Source organism: Propithecus coquereli, unplaced genomic scaffold (genome assembly GCF_000956105.1).
Source record: "Propithecus coquereli isolate 6110/MARCELLA unplaced genomic scaffold, Pcoq_1.0 Scaffold441, whole genome shotgun sequence".
Taxonomy (NCBI): Eukaryota; Metazoa; Chordata; class Mammalia; order Primates; family Indriidae; genus Propithecus; species Propithecus coquereli.
Window position 1 is genome coordinate 3,003,498 of NW_012150186.1, and position 25,609 is coordinate 3,029,106.

The 25,609-nt window shown below is 40.3% G+C and overlaps 1 protein-coding gene across 2 annotated transcripts in view; it reads right to left on the reverse strand.

Annotated features, from left to right (window-relative positions):
* POU6F2 (POU class 6 homeobox 2) overlaps positions 1–25,609 on the reverse strand; it is a 362,706-nt gene that overhangs the window by 100,680 nt on the left and 236,417 nt on the right. For both annotated transcript variants that reach the window (XM_012654534.1, XM_012654533.1), the window contains exon 4: positions 7,784–8,160. In XM_012654534.1, the coding sequence (XP_012509988.1) occupies positions 7,784–8,160 (377 nt within the window). The remainder of the gene's footprint in view (positions 1–7,783; positions 8,161–25,609) is intronic.

Below are 25,609 nucleotides of genomic sequence, written 5' to 3' on the forward strand. Positions count from 1 at the left end.
ATTTCATAAGTAGAATATGGAGATGGAAAAGACTTAAAGATCACCTAATATAAACTTTTCATATAATAAGTGACACAACTGAGTTGCAAAGAGATTAGGTGACTTGCCTATGGCCCCAAAGCATCAAGATTCTTCTTTACCTATACATTAAAAACCACAACTTTAGGAATTTAGAAGGAAAAAGTAATTTTTGGCTCTTAATAATACTGATGGAAAAATGGAGGTTCTGTAGGTTCAAGTGAGAATTCTGTAAAATTATATAGTTAGACAATATTAGCATTATGTGAGTGCATGGCTACAATTCTCCCTCCACTCTAAACCCCTTGGAGGTGTCACATCTCTCTGAGCCACCCTGTGTGTAGGCTTGCCCTGTGCTGTGTGTGCTCCACACACACTCCCCAGAAATCTTACCTCTCTGACTCAGGATGATGCTACAAAACTGACATCCAATTATTAGCCTCATTCTAGTTAATACAAGCTTTTCTGTAGTTTGCGGTGTATAACTTTACTGTGTACTTGTGCATTTTTTATCCCTATGACTGTTTGCTTTTTGTTCGACTTTGAGTCCATCTGTTTGTCTCACGTTACTCCTTAGTTTATAATATCTATAGTCAAGGAAGGAAAAAGGCAAGCAGGATACTAATACTTTTCTGAGTGCCAGCTATCTATCAGGAACCAAATTAGATGCTTCCATAGAAGTCATTCCATTTAATCCCCACATCAACCCTCCAACCAGTGGGGAGAATGAGGCTTAGTAGGATGAGCTGATTTGACCCATGGGTCAGGCAGAGCCAGTATTTGAATCTAGGTCTGTCTGCTTTTGAAGACCACACTCTCTCTAAGGCATCACCCTGTCTGTTCTGCAAACCCTCCCTGGGACAATGCACACCATAGGTGCTCAACAAATGTTTGCACATAATGATAAAAGTGCTTTCTTATGACCTGGAAAATATTCACTTGCAAGTCTATGCTTTGGAAGTTCATTTAAAAGCCCATGGAAAATTTACCCTAAACTTATCGGAAATGAATTGAGTCTCAAAGATGAGGAATAACCTGTGATCATGAGAGCACTAGACTATTGTATTAAGTTCACATGCTGGCTAAGTTTTGCTTGTGTAGAGCCAAGTGCCAGCCAGCACATTTTGGGCATCTCAAATTGCCACTAGACCCTGCATCTCTGCACGTGAAGGCAGAACTGTTTCAGAAACACATGCTGAACTAGACTTTGGGATTACTTTATCAGCCACTACCCAATAGACAGTGATGGGCCTGGGCAGTGCAGGTGGCTCCAGGCCGTTTACTGAGCTCACTGCAGACTGACCATGGATCTGCCCCCCTGTCGTGATGAGAGAGGTTCTGTTTTCTCTGAGAAGTAGTCAGTTGCCATGTTCAGATGCTGCAAGAATCTTTCCATCCCCGCTTTGAGTCTGGCACCCTCCCCATCTATCACTACTTGACATGAGCTTCCATAGCCGGTGGTGTGAACATGCTGGCCTGCTTTGTTAAACCCTTTTCTACATGATTTGACTAATCTACAGAGCAGTACCCGGGAATGGTAAATCTAGACAATGACAAAGAAGCATCGCAGTATATAAGTATATTCTTGGCAAACTAATTTTTCCCCTGCCACTCTCAAAGCAATATAAACTTTGTTGTTCCTCCTGGATCTCAAATGCATGTAATAAATTCTTTGAAATGTCAGTAATGTTGAACTGAGGGGTTTTTTTAAGGAGATTTTCTTTCTTTCATAAAAGCAGAAATTGTCCCTTGCAGAGTATATGGGTAAATATGTTTTGTTTATTTTATTCAGTGCTTAATACTGTTGGGTAAAGGGATTCTCATTTCCTACATGACCTCCTGCTTAAAGAGTGAATCACGAATGAAGCCCTCACTTTTCTGGATGGTAGGAGAAGCAGAAATAAATTCATACGCTTTCATATCTTTAAGATAATCAACATTTGCTTAACAAATTTATAGCATACAAAGCATTTTTATCAGCATGTTATATTTAATTTTCACAGTAACTGTGAGTTTGTATGGATTTTCTTATCCAAAATAGTAAAGTTTTTTTTTGTTCTTTAGTCCAAGAGGAAGCCTTGCCCACCCCGCGTGGACTCTTCCAGTTTTGGAAAGGTCCTCGGGGCTTGGAATGCTCTGGGAGAATATTGTCTACATAGTGATACTCCTACCATGTTCACCAAGTTTACTTAATTTCGTAAAATCATAAATTAGTTCAGTGAAAAATGTCAGCCAAAAAGCTATATGATTGTCATAACACTTCAATTCAATCAACAATGATTAGTTTATCAGTTCTCTGCAACCGGGAGAATGGATTTCTACCCCACCTCTTGCTCCAGTGCCTTATCCAACATGCGTTTGTTTGTCTACTGTACAAAATTTGGTGCAATTTTCAAATTCAACTGGAAAGCGAGATCCAAGGCCTGGCTGAAATTTACAGTGGACGGAATGCCATTGACCTTGGAGAATGTTTGCGCTAAACCGTTTACACAGCTAGTAGCTAAGCTGGGAGCAACGAGGGTGAGGCGAATGAAGCACTCACCTCAGACACCAAATTTAAGGTATGTCCAAAACACAGCAGTCAAGATGAATACATTTTAATGCAATACTTTAAAAAGTAAAAATGAATGCCAAAAATGTATGATCAATAAAATGTTGGTAATACTGGGTTTTTCTTTTGCCTTAGACTCCAATATGGCTCAATACTGTTACTGATCCAGTGTTTAAAAATTTGAAATTTTATTGATCATGAGTTTTTGGTATTCATTTTGATTTTTAAAAACATTGCATTAAAATATTATTATTTATCTTGATTACTGAATTTTTAGGTGCACCCTTAAATTCTGCATCTGAGATGAGAGCTTCATAGCCTCACCTTAGTCTCAGTTCTGGCTAGGAGAATTCTACACAGCGATTCTGCCCTGTGTAGGTATAAAGATATCTGAATCCTGTTAGAATTTACCATGGCCACACGATGGGTTATATGAATATACCTGCATAGGTCACCCAACGCTACACAGTTTTAGGGGTTTATAACATCAAACTCCAAATAGAACTGAAAGAGTTCTAGAAAGTATTTAATTTTACCCCCTCCCCTTACAGATGAAAAAACTTAGACACACAGAGCCTTGACTAATATGGTGGTAAATTGATCAAGGCTAATTTCTGGGGGAAGGGGCATCTGGCTCAGGACACTGGGCCTTTTCTATAGAGTAGACCCATGATTGGAAACCATTTGCTTTAAAGAGGATAAAAGTCAAATAGGTCTAACTCCTTCTCAAGGGTTTGGACTCTTTGTTTTAAAAAGTGATAATGTACCACCCTTTCCCATCACATATACACTTTCTAACTTCAACTAAGTTTGCCAGTGGGAAAACATCTCAAACGAGAAGTTCAGAAGGCTGTGCCCACTGCAAAACAGCGGTGGCATTCCGATGCAGTTTTACTCCACTATGCCTGAGTGGTAACTAGACCTTTCCATTAGCAAATGAACACGGTTGAGAATACATTTTACACTATCTCTCGAGCACCTTCACCTCTGAGGAGGTGACCATGCCCCTCATTCCTTATGCGAGCACAGATGGCTTTCTCTCTCCTATTTCCACTGATCTCTCTCTCCCTCTGTTATTTATTAAAATGTGCAATACAACAAGAAAAGGAAAAGATTATCCTGCTTCCTGCCATGCAGGATGGTACACAGAAGGCCAAGGTTAAATGCAGCATTTGGTTTCTTAAGCTCCTCTAATGTATAGGTGTGGAAAAGCAATCTGGGACTAAAGCTTACTGCAGTGACTCTCTGAGGATAAAAACTTGACTTTAATTTGGACTCTTTTGGCTAAGATAAAATCTGCTTCTGCTATCATTATCCCACTTATGTTTGTCCCCCACTCTCTTTTCACTCTGCCACCCAGCTGAGTGGGAAGAAATTAACCTGACCTTGAAGAATACTCAGAGAATCTTTAAGACCATCAGGTTTGCAATAGCCAATAAAATTCCAGAGGCCTACCAGTGTGTAGATCATAGACTTATAGGCCTGAAAAAGACCTCAGACCACACAGATGAGGAAAACTGACTTATCCAATGTTGTGAGTTAGTTGGAGGCAGGGTCAGAACTGGAATGAGGCCTCAAACCCCTGAGATATTCTTTCCACTTGCATCATGACTGGGCTCCACCCAAGCCTGGTGCGTCTCCAGACCACTTGTGCGGGAATATGTGCACTTTACAGCTTTTACAAAACCTTTGGAATTTCCCCAGTGCAAATAAAAACTCCTGAGGAACACTCTCAAAACAAAAACAAAAACAAAAAACAAAAAACTTTCTCAAAGGTCATATAGGAAGGAGGCTTTTATTTCATTATTCTTATGCTTATGGGATCTTTATCCAGATCAAATTTATATATCAAAATTAAAATTGTATTTTTTTTTTTTGTACCCAGAAATGATTAGATCATCTCTTTCCCCACATAAATGCTTCCCTTTATGTTTCTGATCTGCTCCTATCCAACAAACCTGCGATTTCTAGTTTTAGATTCTGGCACAGCCTGTGGCCAGTGGGTTAGAGCAAAAATAAGTAAGGGGTATGTATGAACTGCTATCTATCCTAGAGCCCAAGGGCTGAATTTGATTTTGGGTTTTATGACCAAGACCACCTTACTTGTTTACACTGACTGCCTGGCCCCTGAAGACCTTCGCATTTGTACTTCCTGTTTAGAACTCCTCTCCTCATGCTTCCTGGGCAAGAATGAAGCTGTGGGTGGGTAAGTCTCAGTGCGGAATCTACAGACAGCTCTCCAGGGGCCGGCTGCTGGTACCCACTCTAGACCACCCGACCTCTCCTAATCCTGGGTGATCAAAATGAATAAGCAAAGTTATTCCCCTACCTGGGCTTCTCTGAATGGAGAATACTTTAGAATCATATTTGTCTTTTAACAATCACCTGGTTTTGTAAATGCAATCCATTTCATGGAATCGAGTAAAAGGGTGAAATAAAATTATACTGTGTAATATTACAGAAAAACCCGATAAGAGCTATTTGGAGAATTTTTGTCTAGAGTGTTTATACCCATCAGCACTATTAGTTTTTTTTTCATCTTGAGACGTGCTCACCCAAATATGCCTACACAGCCTACTTTCATTTATTTATTTTTTTCTAAAGACAAGACAGCATTTGTACAGTTTTAGAAATAATTGTTATCTTTCCAAGTTTTGTTTTTTTAAGCAAAGCACCTTCCGATTTACTGGCTTCCCCTGACAATCTACATTACATAGTTCTAAACTAATATCTCTCAGACAGATTTTGAGTAATGTAAAAAGATAGAGCTCATATGAAAATAAAGAATTGTAAAATAAAATTTAAGTTGTCATATATGAATTTCGTTGATTTTTATTCCCTTAATAATCTTCAAACAAAAATATTTTATAAAGATCATCACCTTTGAGTTAAATATCTTTGTAGTTCCTTTTAAAGAGTTTTGTTTTTAAAAAATTTCAAACATTCCATGTTCCACAAACTCAAAAACCCTGCGGCCAGTATAGAAAAAAAAATTAAACTATAAAATTCTCCATTTTCTTTACATATGCCTATAGCAAAGGAAAGAAGTCCTTTTACTCCTACTGACATGATTTATTCAAAATTAGTTCTAATCTGCTCAGTAATGTTTCAAAAATTTGTACCAAGTCCTTTAGTGTTCACCCCTAGATCCACAGAAGGAGTTAGAGTAGAAGCTACTCTGTCTATATTTAAATATATTCTAAATATATTTATTAAGTTTGCGAGCTAAAGTCCCAACAGTGAAAAATCGGAATATTCTCCTAGGGTTCTAAAGAAAGCCATGTAGCTCCGAGCCTTCATTTGTTGCAAAAACAAAACAGCCCCCGGATTTCCACAGGAAACAGTTAGGAGAAGTTTTAGAAATTCTCCTAAGAGAATTTATCTCCATGAGGCTGAATGGTCACCTCATCTAAAGTTCTGGCAACAGTCACTCAACTGGGCCTGTCTACACTGACATTTCACTGGCCAACAAAGCTGTATAAGGTGCTGACAGTGTTCAGAGAAGGCTGATGGCCATAGAGCCCAAAGCTTTCACTTAGAAGGAAGAAATACTGGAATATATTCAACCCTCGGGAGCACAGCAAAATAATTTTATCCCTGAGAGCAGGGCAATTTTTTTCTTTGGTAATTTTACCTACTTTGGTGCCTAGGATAGTGGAAGTGTTTAATCACACGGTGTGTAGTTACATCTAATCTGTCCATTCTTAAAAAGCATTAAACTCATTCTTTGGAGCAATAGAGTTGAATTCCAAGTGCTGAAAACGTTAGGGTTTCTGTAATCATGCATTTTGTAAATTTGATAAGTGTACACTCTCTATAGATGTCAAGTGTACAGTGAAGGCCTTTTAAGCCCATTTCATTTCCGTCCTGTGTCAAAGGTGTTATGTTGTCTCACCCTTGTAAGACTTGTCAAAATACATCTTCAAACCCAACTCAGGAAAATGTTCAGATTGAACGTATCCCTGGGCCAAGTGCCCAGAAAAACACAATTACTCATCTCACCCAACTGTTTTCATTTCTAGGAAAGCTTTGGGCCACTGCTGAGAATCCAAGTTCAAAGAGACAAGGCTATGAGACAACAAACCACATCAGCTCTAAGACCCTACTCTACCTGCTTTTCTGTCTGTGTACCCATCTGTCTCTATTTGGTATACTTCGCTATTTAGGAGCCAAGGATGCCATTGCAATTATCATCCTCAGGCAGGGGTGCCTGCCCACCACCAAGGCAGGGCGATGAGTTGGCATTTGAAAGGGGTGCATAGGCTGCTCACTCTGTTGGATGTTGTCACGGTACTACACATACACTAAGTCATCTGAGATCTCACAGGGGAAAACATCATTGTGCAAGTCAAAGAACGGATGGTTCAACTGAGGTACTAATTTCTAGATTTCATATGTTGACATCACAGTCATTGTGTTTTGACACTAGTTTATTTTAAAGACACCTAAGTTAAAAATGGTTTTCTGAAGTTTAAAGTTATATATTCCTGAATGCTCCCATCATTCCTCCTCCATAGGTAGGTTAAAGATAGGCTTTCATGATTAGCCTGAAATATCTATTTTTGATGCTCTCAGCCTCACAGTAATAAAGTAAATATAGAGAAGTGTTATTACTTTATAAAGATGCATATTTGTTGAGGCTCTCGGCATGAATTTAGAGTACTTGTTAGACTGCGGAGTAATGGTTGGAATCTGGGACATAAGACTGGGGCTAAATTTCTTTGCCCTCCTAACCCCAGAGAGTCTTTAGAAAAATAGAAACAAAAGAGCACAAAGTACTTAAGGTAAGACACTGTTGTATTCATAATATAGAGAAATAACCACCATGCCTCATGGACAGTAGACGCAGTTCTCCACGGGGCTACAAAACTGTGCTAGTAATAATTTTAATTGGATGCTATCTTTGCTGCCTTCAAAAAGTATCATAAAATGGAATTATTACAGGCTACAAGTGCACTTATAGTGCTGGCCTCTCACAGAAGGAAACAGATAACATTTATCCTTTGGAGGGTAACATCAATGGGCTTCTATTTGTTTCGTTTACATGTATCCCCAGTTGCCTGCTATTTGCTTCCTCTTCCCTATGTCTAAGAGATCAATTTGAATTAGACGCTGCAGAACTGGACGCTAAGTTTTGCTGGCCCTCTCTCCTTGGGGATGGCACAACCCCCCGGAAGGGTCCTCTGTGCTCCTAGGGGCGCAGGGGGAGCATACCTGTAGAGGATTGGGTGGCGTGAGCGGCGAAGGAAGGCCATGTCCTGGAGATTGACTGGGTTTCTGGGGGGGGCTTGCACTCTGCTGGGTTGGAGACGGTTGGTTCTGGTTCTGGGGGTGGGAGTGGGATGGATGTTGCTGGGGCTGAGGGGCCTGCTGCAGCTGAGATGGAGGAACTGGCAGCTGCTGGGAGGCAGGTGGCGGCTGCTGGGGTGGGGTGGGCTGCGTCGGCGGCTGGGGCTGCGAGGGCGTCTGCGGGGCTGGCTGCGGGTGCTGGCTGGGCGGCGGTGCAGGCTGCTGCTGCTGTTGCTGCTGCTGCTGCTGCTGCTGGAGCTGGAGCTGGAGCTGCTGGAGTTGGGAGTTCAGGGATGAGGTAGCTACAAGGAGAGAAAGTGAATGGGGAGTGAAATCAACATGACAAACCGTCTTACTGGGTCTTGACAGCCCATCCTGGGCAAGCTGAGAAGGGCCTCCTTTAGAAAACGCTTGCCCTCTCCCTCTGAAGCTCTTTGGTATTCAAAGAGGTTGGGAGGCACTGGGAGAAATAAAGTCACTTCCTGGGGACATTGTAAAATTTAGGGAGGACCAGGATGCAGCACGTCATGGGGCATTACTTGTAAAGGTGGCGAGCAAGTTACCCCAAGGGCTGTCGTGGGACTGGAGATCATTTGTAAGTACTTTTCTCTCTCTTCCTTTCCATGCTGCTCAGGAAATACACTCATGCTCTCAAGATTTGATTTTGATTTTTAAAGTTCAGCCAGTTTAATTCTTTTGGTAAGTGCTTGACTGGAGTTAAGAACAGAAAACGAAATTGTTTGCAGTCTCCCTTTCATCCATCATCAACACCGTTACTGGTGTATTTTCACTTGCTACTTCAGATCTCCACCAACCTGCTTAGACATCTTAGTTTCAAGTTTCTACAGTTCTTTTTTACATTTAATGATGGTACATGCTTCTCCATATTGCAGAGTCAAAAGTCTGAGTCTGAATTTTTCGCCTGCTGAGCAGAGACAGAGCCCCAAACTGGAAGGAGTACAGCAGGTGACTGCACTGTACAGTGTGGTGATTAGACACAGCAACACCTCAAGGACAAGTAAGGCACTCAGGCAATGAAGGCGTCTTTTAAGGTTTCCCTGTTACGGGAAAGGCGAGAGTTGGTGGGAGAAGCTGTCTTAGTACTGAGCACACGAAATTTGTTCTTGTATGCCCCTCTAACACCAAGCAGTTTCTGTAGTTGGAACCCAGTTAGTTGAACCAAAAAATGGTCAACAGAAAATTATGGCTGAAAAACAAATGTACTTCCTGCTTTGCCTAAATCTCAGTTTAAAAGCTTTCTAACAAGCCCCTGAATGAATAGGTATAAGGATCAATGTCGAACCTGTCAGCCTTGGCTGCTATGTTTTCCTGCCTCTTCTACCTAGAATTAGTCAAGATTTCCAAAGATAGTAACTGCTGTTTGCAACATTAAACTAGTCCCTATTTTTAAAAATCTACTTGTTCTGTAAAGCGGCATACGACATTCAACATACCTGCCTCCACACACAAATAATGTTCTTGAAAAATACACATATGTTGAGCCATATATTGAGGGCACCTGGAGAACTTTCTCTTTAAGAAAATCAGCCAGTAACTATTTTTGTAAAGTTAAAAATCATTTTTTAAAATGTATTGAGTGCCAGCTGGGCACTGGTAATGTGCCAGGTAATATGTATGATTTAAAAAAAAGACATAGTCCTGCCTTCAAGGTGCTTACAGTCTATTTGGGGAAATAAAATTAACTTGTAAGAAACAATCAGGTTCAGAGGTACATGTCACAGAGTCCTGCTAACGGTAGATGTGTGATATGTAACTGTTAATTAACTAAATGGTCAACAGTGTGAAAGTGAGCAGAAGGTCTGGGAGAGTCAGGAGCGGGGCCTCTATGGGATAGAGAGGCCAACGCAGTATTCATGGCGGATGTGGGACGTGAGCAGAGAGAATCCGGGAGAGTGAGGTGCAGGAAGACAGGCTACTCCAGGCTGGAGAAACACCCAGATAATAGCACGGTTTGATACTTCCAAAGGACGATGTAGAGAATGGACTGCCTGGAACTGAGGATCTAGGAAGTTTTGAATAACTTTCAATCCTGGAGAAGGTGGAGAGCCTATCTTGTGAAAGAGGTGGGAAGATGGATCCTTCCAAGTAACCCTTGGTGTAAGGCAGATTTTAAACATATACATCAGGGTTACTTAAAGGGAAATATAGCTGTAGTGGTGAAGTGGATAGCTTGACCATTCCAGGGGTACCAAATACCAGTTCTGTGATCTCAAGGACCACGTAGGGCTTCCAGGATGGGTCAGTCAGGACAGCGAGTCCTCCCGGGGCCATTGAATTACTCCAGGTCTGTTCAAACAGTCCAGCGTGTGTCCTGCCTTGCGTGTAAATCCAGGGTGCTCTGGGGCCTGTGCTGTGACTCCAGAGGTAGGGGTGGTGTGTGAGTGAGGGCTCAAAAGTACCCCAGCCTCGCCCCCTTTATCGAAACTTTTAGAGGAAGGCCTGGTTTTGTCATTTTCCCCTCCCTCTCTCCAATTGTGCAGAATTACATTTTATTGAAGATCTGGGCACCCAGCTCGACTCTGACTCCCCAAGGCTGTCTGCATTCTGCAGGATCCTGGGGCCTGATCTCTTCTTGGGGTAGAGTTACAGACTTTGGGAACCTGATTGCATCTGGCCTCCTGCCTGATTCAAATCAAGCCTATCCTGATTTCTCTCAGGTGGGGGCACATATGTCAGTGCTTATTTTCATGGTTGACTTAAATATTATACTGTTTCATTTTGGTTAGAAAAGCATTTATCTAAATCAGCATTTAGAAACAGGAAGGACTTGGGAATATTGGCAGATAGATATTGGCAGACGGGTAGGTGCAGCAGACCCTAACCTACTAATGAGCCACCGTCCCAAATGTATCTTCGTTCCTTTATGGCAATGAGTTCCCATGGCTTGGACATTTCTTTGCTGTAACAGCAGCTTGACTGGAAAGGCATAAATCTAAGCAGACCTCCTTCAACTTACGTAAACTAATCTGGCATCTGCAAGCAAAAGATGATGGAAAATAAAATATGTTCAGATATGTACTGGATGCAAAGAAAAGCAGGAGGGGTGTACGAGAACATAAGTCTGATCTAATAAATGCCAAAGCCACCTACACAATAATACAAAAAGTGAAAGTTAAAAAAATGTGAAAATACCATGCTTCTAAATGGCTCATTGCGTAAAGCATAGTGAAATATAGACATAAAAAATGAAAAAAAAAAAGAATAAAATCAGGGAGGTTCAAGGACATATTTGAGCTACAAAGAATGTTTGCAGATAAAATGATGCTTGTTGGGGTAATACTCTGACCCCAGGCATGGAAGATTAAAGATTTTACTTTCTTCCCTGGTATTTATGTCCTTTTATGATTGTTTCCTCTAAGTCTGGTTATTATACACTACATAGGGCAATGTTAAATGTAAAATTTAACTACAATAACAGCAGCTATGAGGGAAAAAGACATGCACAGAAATGTATGCCAAAAATTTAAAAATTTGCAATTTTGAAAAAGAAACAGAAAACAAAATTCCATCAAACTGAATTTCCTGGAGGCAAGAGAATGCTATGGCAGAACCGGTGTCTTGAAACTTCCTGAATAAATAATTAATAACATGACAAAGGAGTAGCCAAGAATCCTGCATTTTTCTGTTCCTGCAGTTTCTATATGTTGACTATAAATAAGAAACAATTTCTCATGTTGAATCTTTGCTAAAGGTTTCCTCAGTAAACCCGTCACATAGATAGAGCCATACCACCAGAGGTATCAGAATTACATTGGGTAGGATTTACATGAGATTACTTCCAAGGCAAGGGAGGGGAAAGTCAAAAGCACCATGTACACCTACATTTAAAAAGCAAGTCCATGGACGATTTCAGAGAAATACAAATGTGTCCTATACCTCGCAAGGTACAGAAAGCAAAATGGTACTCAAGTGCTAAAGAACATGTGATTCTTAGCAACACCTAACCTGCTTTATGCCAAAATATAACATCATACTATTACAATCACTCTAGTTGGGATCTCTACCTCAGCCTTTTCTTGGGTTTTTCAGGTTCAGGTGTACGTGGGCACAGTTGGCAAGCTGGTGGGTCGGGTTTGAGAACCTGCTGGGAAGGGGCACGTGCTGTTATTCCCCGCTGATGTTTACGCACCTGTGGGTGTGTCTGGGAACTGAGGTAGCCTCTTGGAGATAGTTTACAGAGGGCAGAGGACCCATACTCTGGAGGAAGGAAGCGGCAGGGCTTAGCGTTGCAAGTGACCAGGAATCCTGGAAAGAGCATGATGGCGATGGGCACCCAAAGCCTCCCTTAGCCCAGTTCCCTGGTGCAAGGCTGGTCCAGGGAGAGAAAGAGCACCCCAGGGAAACAAAGAGGGTGATCTTGAAAATGAGACGCTAAGAGAAAGAAGCAAGAAGCCCAAGGCCACATGTTGGACGATTCCATTTATATGAAATGTCTTGAATAGGCAGATCCATGGAGACAGAAAGCAGGACAGTGGATGCCAGGGTCTCGGGGCGGGAGGAATGGGAGTAACTGCTAATGGGTAGGGGTTTCCTTAAGGGGTGTTGAAAAGTTCTGGAACTAGATAGTGGTGATGGTTAAACAACATTGGAAATGTACTCAGTGCCACTGAATTGCACATTTAGTTAACAGTTAAAATGGCAAATTTAATATTTAAAATGACAAATAGTTAAAATGACAAATTTTATGTTACGTGTATTTTACTACCAAAAAAAAAAAGCTACAGTGCCTTGGGATGCCACAAAGGAAGACCATAATCCTTCTCCACTCTTCATGGCTTTGCGGTGCCGAGGGGTCGGGGCAGCCTCCAGCAAGGGCTGTCCTGGTGGAGCGGCAAGAGAGCCCCGGGCAGGATTCCGGCACAGGGAGGAACAGGCTTTGCCCGCCTGGAAGGCACAGGTTGGCGGGCCAGAGCAGTAGGGTTACTATTGAAGTGAACTGTAGATTCATTCCTAAGTACTCTCAAGACACCACTCCTGTGGCTTCTAGCAGTGCCGGGGAAGACTCGGAAGCTGGACACAGGATGCACAGGCAGAGAACAGTTATGGTGATTTGGGTCAAAAGTAAGACAGCGTTTCATAGTTTGGAAAGTACTTTCATTTACTATGATGAATTAACTTTTCAAGACAATTATTTAGATAGATTATATCGTGCCATGTTATACATTAGAACTTGGGCTCAGAAAGGTTAAGCGATCTTCCCAAGTTTACACAGCCAGTGACTACTTTGGGTGCTTCCCAAAGCCTTGAAACAGAATAGAATTACTTGCACTGAAGGGGCAACCTATTTCCTCCTCAAGGTTGGAACAAAGATAACTGCTTGCTTGCAGAGAGATGCCCTCCATGGGTGTGCTCTTGAGAAGGGGTGGCTCAGGATCCAGCTACCGAGCCTAAATTGAATGGTCTGTTCAGTGATGAGCGGTTCAGCCCCTGAGAAAGTGTACACAGTTGTACCCTGTCCTGCTGTGGGCAAAGCCTACTGATGTGAAATGTAAATGTGCGTTTCAAGGATTAAGATGCTAATTTGCGTATGAGCCAAGAGTTACTGTGAGGAACAGAAACACACAAGGGGTGTTGCAGGAAGGAACGGTGAGAGGCATGAGTGGAAGGGAAGTGGGGAAGGGCCACGGTACACTTTATTCATGTCACAAGTTAACCTTGATGGTAAGAAAATATTTCCTCCATGCTTAGACATAGGGTGGCAGCAACATTGTGCTCAGGTCTCATGCCTTTGCTTCCCTAACTCTGTATTTATTGTTTAGGTTTTTTGCCCACTGAAACCTCTAGAAGAAGAAAAAAGTGGAATATAGAATAACCCAGTAAGAGGAATTTGAGTTAGTAAATAGGACATCCACATATGCCCCTTAGGTAAGAACATCTCATGTAGCCAAACTAAGGATGCAGGTCAGAAACCCTTTCTGGTGCCCTCAGTGAGGTCCTCCCTAGCTAGCTTACACTAACAGGCAGAAGTTTTGCAAAGTAAATGGAAAAATGTAGATAGCTGAGAACTGGGGGTTTTGAAAAAGCTCAGAAGGTGAACACTTGCTGGGGATTCTGCCTTTATTCTTGGCAACAATGTCAGAAACAACCAGAGTCAAATCTACCTCAAAGATTATGACGTGTGACCATCTTACATATGGCCAGTGTTATCAGCTCCAGAAATACTGCTATGCATGTCCTTAATCTGATTTTTTTTTTTTTGCTTCTTTTGCATTTAAGGCAGAAATCTAAGTGTCTCTGGAGATGTCAGGGGAAAAGAGATAAATTCTTCCAATGAAAACATCCCTTTGACTTTCCATGTATTGCCTGAGCCACCCAAGCTTCTTTCTTAGGTCCGTAGTTGTCACCAATCCTAGTGGCCTATCTCAAACTGTAGACCAGAATCACCTGGGGAGCTGGTTAGGAAAGTAGGTTCCAGAGAGAAGGATAAAATCTGCATTCCAAAGACCCCCAGGGGGTCAGGAGCCATTGCCCTTGGGACCCCCAGTAGCCCACATTGGCGCTTCCCTTGACCTTCAACCAAGCAGATCAGCTTTCTTATCCAGCCCCATGACTCTGAGACGATTTCATCTCAACAAAGTGTTTTGCCATTAGCAAAAAAGAAAAAAAATGGGTTGGAAAGAAAATAAAACAGACACCTAGGAATCATCCAGTGTTCTTTAGTATCTTCTTTTGGAAATCAAGGCAATTCACCAACCGCTGCCTTTGCTGACATTTTAGGGGGCACTCTTGTTGGAGTATTTTAAGAAGGGTTAAGCCCGACACATAACATTGTCTTTCAGAGGCCTCTTTAAACAGGGAAGATGAAAAGCACAGGATGAGTTCCCCTGTAAAGCAGAGAGGAAGCTGTGGCAGGACTATCCCCAGGGGAGCTGCACCCACCCAGCAGAATGTCAGAGAGACTCAGGACTCAGAGGGGCAAGTCCCTTTATGGAGCAGCTGACTTCCCCACCATCTCCGCCTGCAGAATGGCCCACAGCTAGGCCTAACGTCAGGAAAATAAGGGAAGGGCTCTCCTCTAAGGAAATTAAAAAACTGTCCAAGGAAAAACTAGGATTTTTAATGTGGGAACATGGGTACCCCAAAGTAAAGTGCTTCTCCTCTCATTCACCCACAATCTCACTTTAATACATTGAGCTCTAAATCAGATCACTCTTCCAAGTACTTAGGAAGTCCTTCCAGGTTCCTACTGAGTGCCAACCAAGGTGAAAGAAAAAAGATCTACACCTAGATAGCTCCTCTATGGAATTGCAGGACACTGAAGATAAAGATATTTTAAAATCCAAAAAGATTTCAGAAAGAAAATAAAAGGCCACCTACAAAGAAACATAAATTAAACTGATATCATACCTCTCATTAGCAAAACCATATAGCTAAAATCAGAGAAGCAATGTTATCAAAGTTCTGAGGGAAAATTATCTCGTGCCAAGAATTCTATTGCTAGCTCAACTATCTGGGCAAAGCAAGAGGAGAGTAAGGCCCATTTTGGGACTTACAAAGACTTAGACATCTTATCTTTACATACTTTTTCTTTTGAAGTTGAATAGGTACTTCCATAAAATAAAGTCACAAACTAAGAAAGAAGAAGACATAGGATCAAGGAGACAGTGTATGTCCCCCAAGAGAGCAACATGAGGGACCCCACCATGACAGCTGTCCAGCTGTTCTACACAGCAACCAGTCCAGAGTGGAGCAAAAAGGCAGAAGGCTCTAAGGTGAAATATCTGCATAAAATAAGGGGATTCCATAGTAATGATAAAATATTTGAGATTCTGGAAGAATTTGAGAATATGGAAAAAAGAAACCAAAAACTTCAGGAAAATATCAAAGTCAGTCTGGGAAAGTCACAATGCAGATATGAGAGAGTTATTCCAAATTAGAACAAGAAGTCATTGAACTTCAAGAAGAAAAACTAAATGGATTCAATGCTATAGAGAAAGTAATAAGTTAAAAGATACCAGCCACTTCCTAAAGAAGGTATGTATCTCTTCTTCTTATACTACTACTACTAATAAAGAATGGGCAACTTTATTATTTTATAGAAACTTCAGGCAAAACAAACAATATAAGAAAAAATGTATGGTTTCATAAGAAACAATAAAAGAAACAACATGATTCAATTCTGCAATAAAATGTGGTATACTAATCATCAGGGAAATGCAATTCACAACCACAATGAGATGCCACCTCACTCCAGCTAGAATAGCTATTATCAAAAATACAAAAGCAAACATGTTGGCGAGAATGTGGAAAAAAGGGAACACTTAACCACTGTTTGGTGGGATTGTAAACTAGTACAGCCATTGTAGAAAACAGTATGGAGCTTTCTCAAAAAATTAAAAATAGAACTACCATATGATCCAACAATCCCCTATGAGGTATATAGCCAAAGAAAATATAATCAGTATGTTGAAGGGATATCTACACTCCCATGTTTATTGAAGCACTTTTCACAATAGCCACGATATGGAATCAGCCTAAGTGTCCATCAATGGAAGAACGGTTAAAGAAAAGGTGGTGTATATACACAATGGAATATTATTCAGCCATAAAAAGAATGAAATCCTGTCATGTGCAGCAACATCGATGAACCTGGAGGACATTGTGTTAAGTGAAATAAGCCAGACACAGGAAGACAAATACCATGTGATTTCACTGATTTGTGGGATCTTAGGAAAAAAGTTTGATATCATAGAAGCAGAGAATCGAACAATGGTTACCAGAGACTGGCGAGGGGGCAGGGAAGGACGGGGAGAATTTATAATCCAATTTTCAATTAAATGGGAGGGATAAATTCTGGTATTCTATGGCGTTGTAGAGTGACTATGGTTAACAGTAAAATATTGTGTTTTACAAAATGGCTAGAAGAGAGGCTTTTGAATATTCTCGCCACAAAGAAATGATAAATGCATGAAGTGATGGATACACTAACTACCTTGATTGACTCACTATACACCATAGATATGTATTGGACAATTATACTATGTCAATAAAATAAAATAAAATGTGGTGTGATTTTAGGCACTTGGTGGAGTATGAAAGGATGATCCACTTGGATATTTTCTTTGAGTGTGCTAAAATCTAGACTGAGAGGGACACCTGCTCATAGTGTATTTCTTGGCTCTGCAGGAAATAATAAGGTAGCCATATTAAAGTCAAGAGTGTTTATATAGCCTTTCAATTTTTGGAACAACCTATAAACAAAGCATGATACATTTGATGAGAATACAAATGTTATCACTCTTAACTATGCAGAATTGAAAGGTTGGTGGGAGGGAGAAGAGAAAGTAAGGACCAAAGCACTAAGTGGAGAATCTATAGTTGACAGAACAAACAGGGATTTAAATATTTAAAGTTACAAAGTTACCTAAAAATAGGGCTGTACTTCTGTTAGGAGGAAAGTGGGAGATGTACGTGAGCTAAATCCTCATACACCATAGTAGGAAACATACAGAAGACACACAAAGTTAATAAATCAAGAACAGAGATAAATTGGAAGTTTTTAGAAATGTGGAGGTAAACCTACAAGGCCTAAACCCAGAAATGGTTGAGTGTGATTGCCCTGGGGGAGTAAACCTGAGGGTGGAGAGGAGTATAGCTGAGAACCCAGCATGTCTTTGTAAATTGATTTTTAACCACATGCATGTATTACATTGATACATTTTTTTTAAAAAGTCAGTTTCAAAACTTTGGCTACATCTTATATGACAGTAGCAAATTCTTATGTGCCAAGCACTGTTCTAAGTGCTTGACATTAATTTCCTCATTGGTCCTCTCAACAATCTTCTAAAGTGGGTCTCCTAAATTGCATTCTCCCAAATGCAGCCAAAGATTCAAGTGCAGATGATTTAAGGAAGGGCTTCCAAGAGAAGCCAGGAAGGGAGCAAAGGCTGGACTTCAGGTGAAGTCCCAGCCTCATGCTGATTCCAGGGAGCTCTGAAGCATAAATTGCACCTCAGGGTTTATTCTGTCTTGAAGAGTCCCTGTGTGCCTTCTCTTCCTCCCTGCACCGATGAGTCATTTGTTCCTGGGTGAAGTGGGACATAAACTCCAAACATGTTTAGCTTTTCTTAAAGGGGAAGTGGCTTCAGTGCCCAAGAATCAAATAACTTCCTAAGAATCAGAGCACAGTATTTTAAAACTACCATCAGAGGTGATTATGCTACGTAGCAGGCCACATTAAGGTACTCTTAAGAAAAGCGAAATTGCCCTCAGAGAGACAAGATATACATTTCCATGGAGCTAATCTATAATGGATTGGTGAAAGCACAATTATAATAGGTCTCTTTGACTCACTCTCCTGCTCTCCTTTTCACTATATATGTGTCTATATATACACACACACACACACACACAATATTATATATTATATAATTCAATATTACATATATTTACAGTATCATATATATTATTTTATACATACATTATAGCAAGCCACATTAAAGACACAGACAATCCCCAGGCTTCAAAAACTTGATCAATTAATAATTAGTGAACAAAACAGATGTTCTTGCTCTTATAGTGCTAGAGTTCAGCTACATTGAAAGCCTTGAGCTGGTGAAAGCTTTAGCATGCTGACAGATGTCCATCAGATGGAGGGTACTAGAAGTTCAGAAGACAAACACCACAGAAGCCAATTCTGTGGTTGGAGAGGTGGTCGGAGGCTGTGACCTCTCTGGTCCACCTGGCAGGTATATCCCATCGTGCAGATATATGTGACCATTATGTCTTTCAGCAATTGGCATGCCTATTTCTGTATCCTACTTATTTGGCGACCTTCTGACAATAAGGATTTCCATAGAATTGTCCTTCACAAGCGGAGAAGGTGTTGGCTAAAGGATAGTTACATTAGGTCCCCTTGATGATTATATTTCTCTTTGTAAGTTAAAATGGGCATTCTGGTTTTATAATCTGTCTTCCTTGGTTTGAGTCAGCAAGCAATATTCTGATCCATCCTAGGACACTCATTGAGTCTCTTGAGCTCCTTAGGTTGAGGGCTAGACTCTGGATGGAACTGACTTCACTGTTGGCTTCACTGATGACACCATCTATGGCATGAACCTTCTTTTGAAAAGTCAACAATAGACATTTGTTCCTGATAGTCCAATAAATATTCCCAAGGACTATTCCATAGGATGCAAGTCCTCACATGTATTCCATGAAAAAAAAGGTGTTCCATAACCAAAACCTTTGGGAGACACCACATATTCTATCCTATTTTTGGCAATCCACAGCGAACATTAGAATATTGATAACCAGAATTTCAGCATTAAAGAAGCCTGATTAATATTTTCCATCCCACACTGACCAAATTCATTTGACCTTGCAATTCCATTGTCTTGCTTTTCTTTGACACAAATTTATGCATATGTATGGAACTAATATCATGAGGGGCCCACTTAGAAATAACCTGAAGGTGTCTCTGTTACAGTCAGAAATGACCACTTTATAAATGAAAGAATTTTATGCATACATATAAATACAATTATATGTATATAATTTATATATTTTATATCAGGGTCTCTGAAGGAAGTGGTGAGCTATTTTCAGTATACAATAGGCCTAATGAAATTCTTAGGTTTACCCCTAATAAGGCTACATGGATTAATCCATGTGGTGAACTTATCCAGTGTGGTGAATCTGGGTAATTTATACTGAAGAGAAAGTTTAAGTGAGTGTAATAAACATTTTGGATTGATTAAAACATGTAAATATGTGCTAAGGGGTATGTACATAAGAATTTCTCAACGCATGCAGTTTCCTTGAAGGCACGTATTTCAGATAGTCTGGTAGGAAAGGAGAAAGAAATACAAAAAAGGGATTAAAAGTGTGCAAAGGTGGGAAACTGGAGTTTGGATGTTCTAGGACCAGCTAGGACAACCTGGGGGTTACTTTCCCCCTTCCCAGACTCTGGAAGGCATGATCACTATGGACTTCTAGCTGTGAGGAGCCTGGTGTGGATATCTTGCTCCCCAAATAAGCCTATAGTATAAGTAAAGGAGGAAAATGCAGTTCTATCAATACTAAACTCTTAAATAACATCTTCTTTAAGCAGAACATTTAAATAACCCTCTTCTGCCTTTTCCCATCAAATTTTCAAGTATCCTTCAGGTGTTAATCCAGTATCACATTAGAACCCCTCGAATTTGAATGTGCCTTTTAACTGAATTCTGGTAGATAGATCCTGCATATTCCTTGATTTTGTTTGACTGATGCTTGCATAACCTGCAGGGATTCCACAGACTGTATATGGAAACATTCATTCTTGATTTGAAATCCGTTTAACGGATGAGACCAAATTTATCCATCAGAGAATCCTAACCCTCCCACAATAATTGGGGTCCTCTTATGGAGTGTGGCAGAGGCTTGGCAAAGAATAGGGCAGAACAATGGTTCTCCTTGGATGTCAGTTCTCTGTGCTCCACACATTCTCCAATACATGGATAATCAAGTCGTCATTGTCATTTGTTTGTTTGCTTCTGAGACATCTGAGAGTCACCATCTGTGCCTCACTTTCTTCTTGATACTGTATATGTTTAAGGACAGAAAATACATTTGGGTAAAATAGGAAGCAGTTCAAAGAAGTGCTCATGTAACATTCAATCTCATTATCTTTTCTCCACGCATGTGTAAAACACTTATTTACATCCTTGGTGGCCTCTTCTTAGAAGGCCAATCTATCTTGGAGGTTAAAATGTTTAAAATTGTAGCTAACATTTATTGAGCATGGTTTTCCCTAGGAAATTTTTACTTTTTAAAAATATTAAGGTAGAAGGGAAGCCAATTTCACTAAAAAACGATGCTATGGATATGGGGGAAAGGGAGAAGTATGCTCATTTTGTATTTCTATGTTACTAAAATAATTATTTAAATTTAGTGGACAAAGCAATGCATCCTGGCTTTCAAAGCATCAGTGTTTCCCTTTCCCTTTGAATGGAGATTTGTAGAAGAAAATATTACAGGGAACAATGGCTACTGCACCTGGTTTAAACACAGCACTACGTTCACTCAAATTTCTTTTAGGCTATAGACACATGGGCCAGTGCTTATTTTCATGGTTGATTTAATCCATCCCCTCTGCCAGTGTGGGGATTATTCCCTACAGTTATTCTCCAGTATCTGTCAGTTCAGATTAAAAAAAGTTAAGTGACAAAGATGTGGTGGCTGATTCCTTTAGAAGGCTGTGGAAACCAGAGTGTATAACAAGAGATTTCTTTTTAAGAATCTGACTATGCTCTCTCTTTAATTTCCCCCATATCACCACAAATCTTTCTTATCTAGGGTGAACTTTAAACTTCCTAAACAAGCAATTCAATTTTGTTCCTATACAACAACTTCAGGGTTGCCAAAAAAGCTTTATAGATCTTACTTCATTGGTTCTTGCTTATGTTTTGAGAAGAGGAAACAGAGTATTAATATATTTCCTTTCACTTTACAGATGAGGAAATCTAAGACATGATTCTAGGACTGCATGTATTCTAGCTTTGCTTTGCCTTCACAATAAATAATACTACTTTTCTTAAGCTACATCTATTTTTATATTTTGAAATATAAGATTCAAAAATATGTCTTTGCTAAATTTGCAATTCCATTCCAGACTCTTTGAAAAGAAACCCATAACAAAATGACTTTAATTGTGTAGCAAAACGTTACTCCTGTTAGATGTTAAAAGTTACTCATATTATGGTATAAATAATATTACTATTCTCATTCTTATATTTCCTTTCCATTTCTACAGTAGAATTCTTTAGTAGGATAATGAATATACTGCATGAATAATTTGGTTATTTTGTACTGATGTGCAAATTAGTCATTCAACTCACATAATTCCTTTTAAAGGCTTTCGTATGTAGTAAGTTAAAAAGAAGGCAACTAATAGTTTTAATGAAATAATTATATTAATGATAAACTCTACTGGGAGAAAAGGGTCATCAAAAAAAAAGAATCCTGGGAAAATTTAAAAAAAAAGAAATAGATTCTGGAATATTAATTGGGCTAGGACGTAATATGGTTGCATTAACTATGTGAGTTCAGATGTTTGTACAAATGTCTCTTGGATTTTTGCCAGGATGGTTGGTCTTGCTTATGGGATGTACAATAGTATTCTTACTTTGTGTAATGCAGTATAGACAAAAGAGGCAAACACAAATGTTTCCATCAGGATAGGTTAGGTTATGCTGTGGTAACAAGTAACCTTAAAATCCCAGCAGAGTTTACTTCTTTATATGTCATAGATCAACTTAGTTCATTGTAGTCACATTGGTGTCCAAGCTGATGGAGCATCCACTATCTTGAACTTTACCAGAAGGAAAGAGAGCTTTTGAGGGTGGGAATTAAATGCTTTGGCCCAGAAATAACCCCCATCACTTTCTCTTGCAACTCATTGGCCAGCACTAGTCACATGGCACCACCCAAACACAAGGAGGCCAGGAAGTGTCCTACTCTTAGTTCCCAGAGAGGGAGAGAGCCAGAAAAATTTGCATTAATGACTTCCACAAATGCCTCACTCTGCCTCTGAGATAGTTTTTATATTTATTACTTTCTTTCCATTGTCATTTCCCTTAGTTGAACCTCATTATGCCTTGTCTGGATCATTGAAAGAGCCTTTTAACTGACCTCTGATCTCTTGCCTTCCTCTCCTCCTCACTCTCTTGCTCATTCTTTCTCTCTCTCTTTTTCATTAAGTTAACTAATATTATCAAGTCATGTGCCAAGTACCCATCTGCCACCAGAATTATCTTTCTAAAAAACTGATGGGATTATCTCACTAATTGGAAAAAAGAAAAGGGACTGTATGATGTTTCTCATAGTCCAGAGAATTAAACCATTGTGTTCAGACCAGTATTGGAGAATGAGTGCACTCTGGGTTCAGCCCACATTTGCAGACACATTCTAACCTCTTCTGATAACCTCACTTCCAGTTCGGGGGTAGAAGCTGCTGGTGCATGGCTATACACAGCCAGCGGATGGGGCTGCCCCACTCCCACACTTATGGAATCAGGGCTTTAAAAAAGTTTAAATTGGTTGGCAAGAGTAAAAACTCAGGAAAACCTCCAATAAAATATACATTGTCCATTTTTCCTAAAACACGTGCACGCACACACACACACACACACACACACACACACACACACACACACACACACAGGGAGAACATCTAGAAGGTCTGTATGACTCTGTATGGGAACTGGAGCTGAGTGGCAGCAGCCCTCTCAGGAAGGGCTGGGACCCACGGTAGCCAGACTGAATTGCCCTCCTCTGCAGTCCTGTAAGGGGACAGCGTGTCACACCCTGCACTAAGATTAATGTGTCCCTGGTTGCTTCTTTTACCGAATAGCTTCCTAAGAAAGGTAATCATTTTTATTCAGGTCTTTTTGTTTTTATTTTTAAATCTTCCTGCTCTCTCTCTTAGCAACCTGCATATAGTAGATGTTCACTAAAAAGTTAGAAGTAATCGTAGGGAACTGTCATTTGGCCACTTGATAACTTCAGCTTATTCTTCTTACCTGTCATGTACCGTATGCCTGCTCTGGTTTGGTTCACAAAAGAAATCATTAAAAAATTCTTGAGGTTGAAGGGATTCACTGCTTAGGTTTCTAGGAGACTTGTAAATCATGTGACATCTGAGCATGTGAGGAGCTGTAATTAATTTGGGGAATGTTACAGATTTATTTTTTTTAAGTCAAATTCCTGTGTTCCTTCTTGTAACTATACAGGCCAAGGCAGCAACTCTGATGCACCTGGAACCATGTCCTCAAAATCCTGCAGGACATTTTTGTTTATGGGAAACTAGCAATTTATCAAAGGAAGTGAATGAACATCTAAGGATTCAGGATTCAAGGTGTGCCATAGAAATTCAACATGAAATATGTATATAAAATGTGGTCAAAGAGGAAATGACAAGCTTAGAAAGCCCTGAAAGGTTATCTGGATAAACAGAAAAGTGCTTCAGGTGGATCTGAGATGGACAGATTAAATCACAATCTTAGAAGAGTGAAAAATGTCATCCTAACCCAGGGTTGACCCAAATACCACTCAATCTGGGAGAGATATAATAGAGCATATGGATTAAGAGGGTTTAAGTTGAAGGTCAGGTTTTTAGTATGTCCAGGCTGGCAGGATGTAAAAGCCAGCCAGGCATAGCAAACACGTTGCCCTGTGAGTGAGTGGCTGATGGAAGGGCCAAACCACAAGCAAGGTGCGGGCGGGGACCCACGGGTCAGTTACTCTCCCATCTTCCCATATGGCCACACTCCATCCACTCTGTGCCATCAGCAAATGCACGCTCTGTTCATACGGGAAACCGGGCTAAAGTAAAGGATGGGTGAGCACGATGTCACTAACAGGACTAGTAAAACAACACTTCCAGATCCTTTCTACTCATAATGAATTAAAACATTTAGTACAAATCCAAGCAGGTTATATAAAAGCTGTTTAGAGGAAGATGAGAATTTGTGCTCTATGGCAACATAGCATCTCATCACTAAAAGTTACTCACTCTCTTCATGAAGGTTCTCAGTGTTGCTTGCCCGAGCTGATGTAATAGCTTCCTGTTTTCTCTTCCCGTATGTCTGCATTAAAGTGCAGCTCCCTCCTCCCCCACCACTCTTTCTTCCTCTGCCTCCTTTATTCCTCTCCCATTTTCCTCCCTTCCTTCTTTTCTATCCATCTTCTTTCCTTACTCCACACATTTATTAAGCACCTACCATATGCCAGGGAATGTGCAGGCTAAACTTATAAATGTTAGTTAAACTTTGATTCTGCTTTCCTGCACATTCTATCTGGGGAAACAGACATGCAAATGCCCAACTACAATATTTCTTCTTGGTTAGTGATTTTCACCGTCTTCCCACGTCTCTGAAATAACTACATATCCTCACCCTTCACATTAAAACCTTCACAACTTATTCCCTACCCCATTTTCTGGTCTGAGCTCCCGTCATGCCCCTACATGCAGCCTCACATTCCGGCTGAACTACTGCACTATGTTTCACACTCACACTTGGCTTTTGCTCATGCTTTTTTCTGCTCTCTGAAATGGTGACACCCTCTCCCCCGCTCTGTTTCTCTCTGTCACGATCCTATATTTCTTTAAAAACTCAGCTCATCTTTCTGGGCAGCCTCTTCTGCTCCCATTTAGCACATAGTAGGTGCAGTGAAATGACACCCTAGTTATGGTCTGTACACACAGTAGTCCCTCTGTATCTGTGGTTTACTTTCTCTGTTTTCAGTTATCCACGGTCAATCATGGTCTGAAAATATTACAGCATTCTGAGAGAGACACATTCCCTTAAAAGAATGTGAGAGACCACATTCAGATAACTTTTATTATGGTATATTTTTATAATCATTCTATTTTATAGAACGATTTTTATTGTTGTTAACTTCTTTCTGTGCCTGATTTATAAATTAAACTTCATAGGTATGTAAGTATAGGAAAAAACACAGCATATATAGGGTTCAGTACTATCCATGGTTTCATGCATCCACTGAGGGTTTTGGAACATATTGCCTACAGGTCAGGAGGGACTACTGTATCTCTTTTATAGTTGTTATCCACATTGTAATGTATTAGAACATTGGTGTCCTTGTTCCAACCACGCTGAGACTCTAGAGCTGTGATAAGCCATTTTGGATCATTAACTCCTTTGAGAATCTGATAAAAATATATAACCTTTCCAGAGGATATGCCAAAATCACATAAGTTTTCAGGAGGTTTCAGACTCTTCTGAA